The 12400-nt window shown below is 39.4% G+C and overlaps 1 protein-coding gene across 2 annotated transcripts in view; it reads right to left on the bottom strand.

Annotated features, from left to right (window-relative positions):
- phf14 (PHD finger protein 14) overlaps positions 1-12400 on the bottom strand; it is a 153845-nt gene that overhangs the window by 77315 nt on the left and 64130 nt on the right. The window contains exon 17 of one of the 2 annotated variants that reach the window (XM_079829378.1): positions 9295-11587. The exons of the other annotated variant lie outside the window; for it this stretch is intronic. Coding sequence (XP_079685504.1) covers positions 11581-11587 — 7 coding nt within the window. The 3' untranslated portion in view covers positions 9295-11580. Of the gene's footprint in view, positions 1-9294; positions 11588-12400 lie in introns of those variants that run through there. 2 annotated transcript variants of the gene reach the window in all.

The raw sequence follows: 12400 nt of genomic DNA on the forward strand, positions 1-12400 counted from the left end.
GCCACTTGCGGGTTCAAGGTCAAATCTGCAGCAAAGCCATGTTGAGAACCACTGATTTGGATATGATTCAACAGGGAGATGATCAAACTCTTCATTGTACTTGTGAAAGAAAGAAATGTGCTCTATTAAAAACAAAGCACCGTTCCACCAGCACTATGCGAGAAGTTTCTACAGAGTGAGGTGACATATCATCCACGGTTCCTGCAACACGCATGCGCCAACTTCTATCTGCTCCGTGCACTGCCCTTCTGGACCCCGTCACAAAGTCCTTGATGTTATCAAAGCAATTTGGGTCCGCTTTAATCATTGGGAAAATTGAGCTGCTCGTTTCTCTCCTCCCCTCCAACTCTCTCCTCCGATCTCGGACGGAATCCAATCACTCATAAGAGAGTCTATTGATTGATGTAATCTTATTGGGATGTGAGGTGAGGGGAAAAACACGATTGATTGCTTTTGTCTGTGACACATGTTGCTCTCGGCTAGCGATGCGTATCCTCTTTCATCTACTGTTTAATCTCTAAGAGGAGTTCTTAGAGACCCCCTGGAGCGCTCAGCCCCCCTCCCCCAATCGTCTCGCTGTTTTTTCGGTGCAGGGTGAAAGCCCGGTGGCTCTGTTGCTTGATCTCTTCTCATCCTTCCACTTAGAACTCTATTTCAGCCCAACGCTCCTTTTAAAGGCTGATCCGGTCAGCCGGGTTCAGGGCAGAGGCCTTCGTCTACACAGCCCTGTGATTAGAGAGATAACGCATGACAGCGCCGATGTTTTAATACCATAATGTCCAATTCTAAATCTCCCTGGATAAAAGTGAAGAGGATATATTTAAGTTAAATTAGCTCCCGACTGCAGTTTTTTTACTACAATCATCTTGCATTTTAAAGAGACACGGGCAATCACCAACATCAGAGCAATTCTTGGAACACTTAAGGCCCGATTGGAAATTTCGAGAACAGATAGCAAAGGGGCACAACAGAAAAATCACTTCGGAGATTAATATCGGCTCTCATTAAATGATAATGTTGTCTTGTTTGAGAGGATCAGAATAAATTGATCGGTCCTAAAGTACAGACGTTCTGCAAAAGACTGAATAAAAGCAGGATATAAGACAGATTGCTGGTTTTACTGTCCACCATTTAAAGGGATTTAGGGCCCTATTTTAACGATCTGAAACGCAAGTGTCAAAGCGAAGCGCAAGTAACTTTGTGGGCGGGTCTCGGCGCTGTTGCTATTTTCCCGGCGGGATAAATGGCTCTTGCGCCCGGCGCAAATCTAAAATGGGTTGGTCTGAAGTAGCTTCATTATTCATAGGTGTGGTTTGGGCGTAACGTGAATAAACCAATCCGAGCGTCATCCAACATTCCCTTTAAAAGCAGGTGCGCAAGTTCCATTATGGATTGCTATTATTATGGCGTATTTACCAGGCGCACGCCAGGAGCGGTTCACAGCCGAGGAGACTGATGTTCTTGTAAGAGCAGTGAAAGACAGAGAAGTGAAGTTGTAATGTTGTACATTATGGTAAAGGTGATTTCACAGTCTTTTTTTTTTCAGTCTTTCAGTTTTTTCAGTTTTTCAGTCGATTTTTTTTCCTGGTTCTTGACGGACAAACCAATTTGTCAGATGTCCTTATATACATATATGTCTTGCCACTATTGGGCAAACAGGTCTTATCCTTAATTATTACAATAAGCCTGAATCATTTGTAAGCTAGATTTATGCCTATTTTTTCACATCTTCGTGGCACACCACAATGATTTCCGTCATCTCATGTGTTAATATTTTTTTAGTGTAACAATTTATGATTTGCAAAAATAACTGTTGCATCTGTGTAGATTACATGAGCAAAGTGTATGCGCGTTGTGCACGCTATACATTATGGTCAAGCATGCACCCTTAAAATAGCATAATGAACAACGCGCAACGCGCCACTGACTTTAGACTAGGTTTTTACTGGTCAGTGGCGCAATTGTTTAATGGAACAGCAAAATAGCACCAGGGATTGTTTGCGCCGGAACACGCCTCTTTTTTGCGCTGAACCGCCCAGGGAGCGCAAGTTCATTCACTAGTTTAGCGACGTGCTTCTGTGGAGGGAAAAGCGCGCTTTGTGCGGGTGCAAAATAGGAATGACACATGCGTCGGGGTACAAAGTCAATTGCGCTGGGTGCAAGATAGGGCCCCAAATGTGTAATGTTAAAGATACTACCATTTAAAAGTTTGGGGTCAGTAAGATGATTTTTTTCCTTTGAATAAATGAATACTTTTATTCAGCAAGGATGCATTAAATTGATCAAAAGTAACTGTAAAGACATTTATAATGTTACAAAAGATTTCTGTCTCATAAATGCTGTTCTTTCTATTCATTCAAAAAATGGTTTCCACAAAAATAATGAGCAGCAAATCAGCATTTTAGAATAATTTCTAAAGTATCATGTGACCCTGAAGGCGTGATGCTGAAAATTCAGCTTTGCCTTGCCATCAGTACATTACATTTTACATTACAAATACAAAACAAGTTATATTAAAAAAATACAGGTTATTTTAAATTGTAATAATTTTCACAGCATAAGAGACTTCTAAAACATTAAATAATCTCACTCAAATAATCTTTAAAAGTAATGTAGAATAGTAAAATAAAAAACAATGGTCATAAAATTCTCACCATTAACTATTAACTATGAATTTTGCCTCAATAAACTCCAAATTACTGTGTATTATTAGTTAGTAAGGTAGTTGTTATGTTTAGGTATTGGGAAGAATAAGAAATGTAGAATAAGGTCATGCAGAATAAGGCATTAGTGTGTGTTTTATAAGTACTAATAGCAGCATAGTAACACATATGCTAATAAGCAACTAGTTAATGGTGAGAAATGGACCTTAAACTAAAGTGTTACCAACAACATAGCAACCAACTAGAAGTCGTCAAAAAGAGCCCACATCGAGTCTCGGACATTGTGATCCCTACATATGGCTCGGTCATTTCATCAGTAGCTATGGGATCTTTTTTTGTGCCAATTTTATCATACCTCTAGGGAAAGTCTGATTGCTTAGAAAAGTAATGGCACACCCACCATTTCAAGCTGCATGATTTCAGGTATCATTCATGTCCACAGAAATGACATTGGATGCATATCTTAGTTATTCTAGGATCTAACCAAATGCCATTTGAGGACATCTAGAACTAGTTGAAAAAACAAAGTACAAAACAAGGCAACAAACAAGAAGCGTTGCACTACCTGATAAGCTACTGCTAAAATGGCCCTTTAATACCAAAATAAAGACAGGATTACGTCCTAAATGTTTGAACATTGTAATTAAAGCTTTCATGTTCAGGGATTAATCTGCATGGTAATTTTGACTGGCCTTTTGTGGATTAACTTCCTGCGAGTGGGAGCAATTTCCGCAGTGACCCCGCAAAAACGCTTGGGTGGCAGAAACGCAAATCTCTTAAACAATACCGATGTGTTTAATAGTAACTACGGATGCTTGCGCACCAAAACTCCAACATGTAAACCACAAGACGCTTGAACAGTTACGTTGTCTCTTCTCTGTGCAGAGCAAAAGATTGCATAGTATAATTTTGATAGAGCGATAAATTGGCTAATTCTTGGATTTATCAGTATGCGAAGTGTTACTGAGACTCACACTGCAAGTCTTTAGTTCTTTGGCCCGCTACGCTCACCCTTATGGATGATACAAACACAGCAAATTTATCACTCGGGTCCAGCGCAATTACTTGGGGAGCCACCACGTGACAGGGATCAATATGGCACAAGACGCTCGGCCATTGACTGCCGGCCATGACAAAGTGCCCCCATGGCTTTTTGTGAATCCCTTCTATTGAGGGAGCAGATTATCAGCCTTTGTGAGCCTCCTCCTTTTTGATTTACTGTTGAGGTGGGAATGGTATTATTAAGAGGCCTTTGTTTTACAAGGAGGAGAGGCAATGAATGGGCTTACGGCTGAAGCTGCTGCGACCGAGCCATGCACTGACAAAGTAACTCCTCTTTATTATCTCATTACTACACGGCTCACTCATTCATTTAGTCTCATACTCAAAGCCAGGCCGGCTGATGGGGACACTAACGTTGAGCTACCTGCGGGACGCAGTGCGTTTCTCTGAGTAGACAGCAGGGGGCCATGATGTGTCAACTTTTGCAAAGTAAAGCCTCAGACAGCTGACTGGGGGTCAGTTTGGTGGTTTGAATGATGCCATTTAAGGATAAAAAGAAACATTATGGCTTTCATAACAAATTAAGCTCAACAGCACGTGGAATAATGTTGATCTGAAAATGTGTCTCCTTTTTCTTTAAAATAACCAAAAATCCAGGTTACAGCGGGGCACTTAGAATGGAAGTGAGCGGGCCAATCTGCAAACATTAAAATACTCACTGTTTTAATAATGCCTACCTTATTTTTTAACTAATGTACATGGCTTGTGTATGGAAGACACAGGATAAAACATTTTAAAAGATAAAAAGTCAGAATTGTGAGATATAAAGTCAGAATTGTGAGATATAAACTCGGAATTCTAACTTTATATCACGCAACTTCTGGCTTTATAACTTTATATGCATAAATTCGCAATTGCGAGTTATAAAATCCAATTCTGAGGGGAAAAAAGACTGACTTTTGGTTTGTAGCGCAAATAGTTTTATCATTTAATGCACTTTATCCTAGTTATTTACCTTTATACATGGTCTGTCTGAATACTCGATTCTGATTGGCTGGAAGGTGTGCAATAAAAATGTTTAATGCACAGGTAGTTACAAGTCAGTTGAGCCACCGTTCTATATTAAATGCACTGTTTTCATTGAAGCACACACACGCATAAAGGCTGATTTATACTTCTGCATCGGACCTGCGCCGTAGCCTCTATGCCGTGGGCTACGCATCGATTTTCATTTATACTCCGGAGTCCTTATCCGCGTCGACATGCAGTTACACATGCAAAGGGAGCATGTGTACCCCTGAGGGAGGGGTTCTGGCAGACCAATCACAACTTCTGACTTTATAACTTTATATGCATAAACTTGCAATAGCGAGTTATAATAGCACCTTCTGGTGTAGAATTGACGCGGTGTTACATTTTTGGAGAGATGCACGTCAGGGTACGTTGTAGGCTACGCGTGCAACACACATTCTACGACGTAGCTACGGCGCACACTCGACGCAGAAGTATAAATTGGACTTTAGTCACTCGCCTTTTTCATTGAAGCACACACGCATGTGGAGATCAAGCAGTGCACAAAGAAACATTCGGGAGCACAGAAAATGTATAACGCTGCCCAGCGACTTTTAAAAATAAAATAACTTTGCTACTGAATAGCTACATTATATTTCACAGCAACGAGGTTACATCGCTATTTTGAAGTAATTAAACTCACAGCTTTGTTGATAAATAAAGAGAGACGCTGAACACACGCAGGTACGCATCTCTCATCTCTCTCTCTCTCTCTCTCGATAATATAAATTGAATTCATTAAATCAAATAAATGTAATCTTATGCACTACTTTATCTCTGTGTCTGATTCAAATCGGGCACAATGCTAGATCTAACTAGCCGTAACTGACAAAAATAACCGTCAATTAAACCCTTCTGGTCAAATATTGCGCTGCAAACATCAATAACAGCTTTAAGTTGTCAACGCTGGCAAATGACCATGGTATAAGCAGGATAATCCACGGCTAGCTGTGTATTAAACCATTTTAATGCACTTCGCGGAGACAGCCACCCTTGTGTTTGGCGGTTCGATTGTCCCTTACATAGCAGCTAATAAATTGGAAGTTTTGCACATTCACAGATAATAGCTTATTTCTGCGTTGAAAAATATGGTGGCTGGCCACTAGACGTAAACAATATGCGTGGTAATATGATTTTAGTGTGTAAAAAAGCATTCCAGTTTTTCTTTCTGTGTTAAGTTATTTCCGATTGTACTTTGTTGCCATGATGTAACGCAATAAACACTAAAATGTCTGAAAAAATTATAGTGAAAAATGCAACAGTTCAAGTAGAGGTTTTAATGCTTTTGTACAATTATAAGCTTCACATTTCTGCTTTTAAATCCTCCAAAAACTGGCCTCACATAAACCTAGAAATTGGGGGCCAAATCAGGTAGTAATCAACATTATTCCAAAATGCTGTTCAATGAAACTAACTTAATTAAATCCAGAATATTCCTTTAAACCATTTTAAACCCTGTTCACCCTGATCTGGAAGGGAAGTTTGGCTGTTTTGCCACAGCGTCCTACGGCCCCTTGGCTCTGGACTGTTTCCAGACAGTCTGCTTTGGCAGCAATGCAGTTCACCAGCTTCTACCATGCTTTTGCTAATTAGCTAGGCACCTCTGGGCTACGCAAGTCATCTAGCGAATGCGGAAAGAGGGGGAGGCGCTCAATCCCGAAGACGAGCGGCACACATATGCGCTGCAGTGAACTGGGTAGGATGAAAGACACTGTAGAAGCCGTAGCGTAATAGATTTTAGCTGCTTGGCCACTCGTCCCACACACTGCAGTCCTACCGCTTGGGTTTTCTGTTTTAATAGTGGTGGGGAGTGCAAAGGGGGAAAAAAAAGGGGTGAAGTCAGCAAAAACAAAATGCCGCCATTAAATCATCTCCCTGGATCCCGTGTCAGGTCTGTAATAGGAAAGGCGCTCATCATCGGAAAGGTTACTGCTCTTCCAGAACATCCTCCTCCCTCTTCTTTCTGCACCCTGGGTTCAAACCGGAACCACTCGTCCCGCCGGATTCCTCGTACCAGACCACTGGACTGAGTATGAGGGATTGGGGTGCTCAGGTTTTGGTCATGCCAAACTGATTCTATCTCTCCGGTCCACAATAAGAGGCTCAGAGCTTTGATGGGTCCGGGCCACAGAGATGTAGCTTGTTCCCGCCACCGCCACCGTCGTATAAGCACAAATGCGATTCACTTACTAGCAGACACACTGGGCTTTTTGTTATGCCGTTAACTAGATTTCCCCATGAAAGCCTCGCTTCTCTCTCCCTTCCTCTCACTCTTTGTAGAGCTGGGCTTGGCACGGGGAAGAGAGAAGGTTTGTGGAAATGAGAGAGAGAGAGACAGGAAGAGTGCATAAGTGTGAGCTGATGAGATGTGCTTAACGGGAAAACAGGGATAGAGTGAAGGAAAAACATTAGGAGAAAACAGCAGGAGAGAGAGTATTATACTAGCCGAGATGCGTTACAGCTACCGCATGTCTGGCGTGACAAAATGGCACAAACTGGCGTCAAATTAGTGGTCAAGCGAAATATGATTTTTTTGAAGGCTGATACAATATCTCAGATGGCTGGTATAAAGCAGATCTATGCATCACACAATTTAAAATAAACAACATGCAGAACATTATAAAATGTTCTTTTGTGCACTTCTTTGCTCTAACTTGTTTCCTAATCTAGCTTTCAAATAAACATGGCATTGTATACTATGAATATTGTTGGATCTGTGAAGCATTGCTTTTGTTCCTCTATTTTAAGTCACTTTGGATGAAACTGTGCTAAATGCATACATTTAAATGTTAATAAAATATATTTTACAAATTATTTACTCAAACCATTTGAAATGATTAGGCTGAAAAAAAAGTCTGAACTTTATAAAAAAAAATAAAGAAAAAGCAGAATCTGCTCTGCAATCTTATTATAGTTTTAATTTTTTATTAAAGAAGAAAATGGTTTAAAAAGTGCATTAAAATAAGGGCTCCAGACTAACATTTGAAAACAGAAGGTGTCACTAAATTCTACAGATGGTGGCTCCAGCACCTGATTTGGTAGTGCTCGGGAAAAATGTATCAAAATTAATTTAATCATAAATGTATTGTCTTGTATTAATAAGTGCATTTACTAATGATATTACATGTTTGTTTATTGGAAAATCAACAGTGATGCACTGAGCTTGAATTGATATGCAGATAGAATTTGCTTTTATTAACAACAGTAACATGCAAAAACCTCATTGTTATAGGGAAAATTGAAATATTCTACTCTTCTTAACTGTACCATTGTTGTTTTATAGTATCATACTGAACTGACAGCTTCAGTGATTATTAAAGGACCGATCGCTCCGATCGTTTTCTGTGTAATTCAGTCACAATTTGAAGAAAAGTGAAACGTTTTTGTTTTCATGTGACTTCCTACTTTTTTTCTCATATATTAGGGAGTGGAAATGGCTAACAAATCAACAAGCGATCCTCTGCCGCCAGCTACTGGTTATAGTGGTAATTTCATGTCATTTTTAATAAAAGTGCTTGTTTGCCACACAGTGTTAGTTTTCCTACATCTTTAAACTTTTCGTTTTCCAATTCATGACATTAAAAATAATATTAAAATTGGATAATATTTTGAGGTTTGAAGTGCTGGAAAAGTGTCAAGCACTTAAAAGATCAGCCCGCCAGTAAACTGTTCTGAGCTTGCGCTGCGCTGTCTTCTTTTATTGCTCAAAGCTGATAAACGGTCCACGCAGCACAGCTCAAATGAGCAGTTTCGCTTCACTTTCGTTTCGTTTGCCGTTTGATGTTTCTCATATGTAAAAAAAAAATGGCAGCTGCTGTCAGTTGGGCAGAATTGCAACCTCTAACAAAATGTTGTCGCAATGACAGGAAATAGGTTGCAAAATGCAACCATTTGGTTGCAGTCTGTAGCCCTGATTAAAATTAAATTGGGCTTCCAGTACTAATTAGCCAATCAGGAAAATGTATTAGCTGGTACTTAAAAACAATGCCAAATACCAGTCAATTTATCAGCCTTTCTTATCAATCCCTGTGTATCAGATTAAACCATCCCTAAAACACAGAAAAACAAAACAAGCTCTGATTGATGAGCTTACTTGTCATTTAAAGTTGGCATGCAAGGTAAATTGCAATTGTCTTGTTTTCTCCCTATTGTGACGTATATCTAAGAGAAACACTGTAACTGTAAAAACTAGGATTGGACTTGATTTTGTTCCACGAGAATTGATTGGATTGTTGCTGGAGGGGAAGGATTATTGCCCAGACCTCATGCCAGAGAACATGTAATTAAAAAAGAGATGTTGCGAAGGGAAGGTGAAAATATGTGTTTTTGAATTTACAATTACGAGATAAATCATTTATAATAAACACTGCAATGTTTCATTAAAAATGGCCAGTTTTCGATTTCATGGTGACTTTAAACATTATTTTCCTGTCAAATTGGGCGTTACTGGACAGAATAAGCTACAGAATGGACAAGAGTTGATGCCAATGGTGGCTGGCAGAACCTGCACAATCCATTAGCTGGACTTACTGAGACTCATTGATCATGGTGACAATGATGTGAAAAAGTCCAAAGTTTATTAAGGCTTGCATGATGCAACGCCACTGTCCTAAGACCACACTCGCGTGAAATGACGCATGGCAACAAAAACACTGCATATACACAGGACGCAAACACTCAAGAATGCAATACCGTAATCTCAGTTCAAGTCACATTGACACATTACCTATGGAGAATATCGAAGGAATAAATTACTATGTCAGATATATACATTAAATAAATAGACAAAAACGTCAAGCACAAAAATTCAAGTACTAATAAACATTTCAAATTTGGAACATAAATTGCAGCACGGCTTATGCCAGAAAAACATTAAAAGAGCTCAATACTTTGCTAAAACTGACATCACATGACTTAACAGGCGTCCTGTAATCTAAAAGGCTCCATTTTGCAGCATTATCTGAGCAAAGCAGATGCAGTATGTGCCTCGACAAACACTTGCACACAGTATGCTGTGAGCTATAGGTAAGACAGCTGTATTGGAGAGAGATAAAGCTCTGGCTGAAGATACAGTAGGGTTAGAGGTTAAAGGGTAGATGAAGTCATCCAGAGACGGAAAGATATGTAAATCCCACAGAAGGAAGTGTTGTGTCTGGTCCAGTGCGAGTAAGCAGTTTGAGAGGGCATGAGGGACGAGGCTGTTCCCGGTAGATGCCACAGAAAACTGTCAGAGTGGGACATTTTGGGAATCGGATTTCACCTGCCAGGCATCTTGCCGTGGAATTAGGTAGCTAGACTGTCATTAGTGCAATAACATTGGAATACGAAGAAGGAGGGTTAGGGATAGGAGCGTTGTTTAGCACGCCTATCAGGAATTCTTTTTGCCATTGCAAAACATAAACAGGATGACTGTCAGCCAAGCAGATGCAAGCCAAAATACCAACACAGACTACATTCACAACTAATTACTGTAACTTCAGAGTTTTAGCATTCTATGACTCCATTACTAGGCGAATATCCTATCAAGAGTTTTTGCAGGTCATATTTCACCCCAAATTCAAAAGCAAACTGGCAAATTTAAGCAGAACAATGAAGCCAATTTATATTTTTTATACTGTGACATTTTTTTTATAAGAATTTGGCACATTATTCCTTTCAAGTGTAATCTATGTAATGCAACAAAAAAAAGGTTTAAATATGAAAGTACTCATTCATCATAAAATAAAAAACTATGTACTGTAATAAAGTAAAAACTATCGCATCGCTTAATACAGTTAATCAAATGTGAATTACAAAAATATTAAATAATAATGAAAAAAGCATTACTGTAATGAGAGTAAGGCTGGAAAAAGTGCTGAATTATCATGAAAACATCAAAATCATTTTCTTCAAGTAAAATATAATTCCCTTCTTTTGTGGAGAAAGATGTCCGGATATGTTTTTGTATCTTTCACCTGATCACCGATTTGATACTAAGGAAAACTACACGTTTAAGTACGGATACTCCATATTGAATTCTATTTTGCTACCACAGCTAGTAAACATTTTCAATACTTAAAAAAACCGACTCTACTGATTCTAATGTCTACCATCTAATCACTTTGAACCATATAATTAATACAGCACAGGCAAAATAGAATAGAGTAATGAAACAAAAGCATTAAGAGCATTCACAGTAAAAAGCAAGACAGAAGACACAATTAGCTTTCAGAAGCACATTTGACTCAAGTCAGCACAGCTGATCGAGTCTTGTGGTCAGCGTTAAGCTCGGATAGAGCGAGGTGTACGCTGCTGTAGAGCCAATGTGAAAGCAAGCGAGAAAAAGAAAGCCCAGGAGGCCAGAAGGCGGCCAGATGACAGCAAATCGCTTGCAAAGATGGTGAAACGGCCCAGAATCTGGTTTAATCCAAAGAGCAAAATGCCCTAAACCAGTGCCACTGTTCATGTATTCCACAAAGAACGGCCCTATGGGCGAGTATGTGCCTCCAAACTGGCTAACTGAGTATTCTGTCCATATAAAGTCCATATAAAGTCCTTTTATAGTGTCCAATGAGGGTTGAGCTCCCCCCCTCCCCCCAGTGCAAACTGAACCATTTTTATGTTAGTCCACAAACGAGTCTTTTCGTTCTGTCGGAAAATTTTCGCCAGACCGCCGTTTAACCATGATAAAGTCCATGGCACTGTCCATTTTGGGCAGAAGCGACGGTCAAAGGTGGCGGTCGGAGGTGGCCATCTGCGACTCCTCCCCGACCCCAACGCCGCTCTTCAAACGAGTTAAATTGCCTCTCTCTCCCTGTCTCTCTCTCATCTGTCCTTTTCTAGGGGAGGAGGTGGTGCCCGGCTCTCACAACCTGTTCAATGCAAAGATAGAAAGAGTCAGGGCAACACACCTCACACCACAGCTGAGGCCAAACAGCAGCTAATTCGAACTAGCCGCTTTGCATGACGGTACAAAATAGTAGTGGGCGATATGACCCAAAAATATATTTCACGATAATAGAAATTTTTATTTCATGATATATATATATATATATATATATATATATATATATTGTATTTTATTTTACCTATTAAAAATAAGAACAAAGAAGCACATTTCAAACAATAGGAAAAATATAATAGAACAAAATCTAAATTTCTTCAGGTACAGTAAAAAAGTTAGTGATTTTCTCTTTGTCTTTTGTTGTTTGATTAACACTAAATGACACAGATGGCAGTAGATATATTGTGCTGCTGTCACTTTAAGACAGAATGCACGGTTCCAATATACTGATACAAAAACTGTTTTTGTTAATTTAAGACGTAACCAACTGTATTTATGCAAGTACACCACACAATGGGCATTTTGACATAATTGTGTGTGTATTTGTCCATTCACGTGCAATAAGCCACGAAATAGAACTGAATTCGGGATCACATGTCTCAGAGCTCCCTCTCTGAGTTCTTTTTTCATGCGCTCGAATCTTTTTAACATCATGCATGTCCCGCTTTTTCATTTCTCACTCATCACTCTAAAGTGTCAATAACTTTATTTTGTATTGTGCTATTCGGATACATTTACATACTGCAATATAAAGGAAATGGCAAAATAGCAAAAACAATTGACACTTTATATCGTAGCCATGATATATACATTATACTGGCCAGCTCTAGTACAAAACATT

The sequence above is a fragment of the Gobio gobio genome, assembly GCF_949357685.1.
Source record: "Gobio gobio genome assembly, chromosome: 11".
Lineage (NCBI taxonomy): Eukaryota > Metazoa > Chordata > Actinopteri > Cypriniformes > Gobionidae > Gobio > Gobio gobio.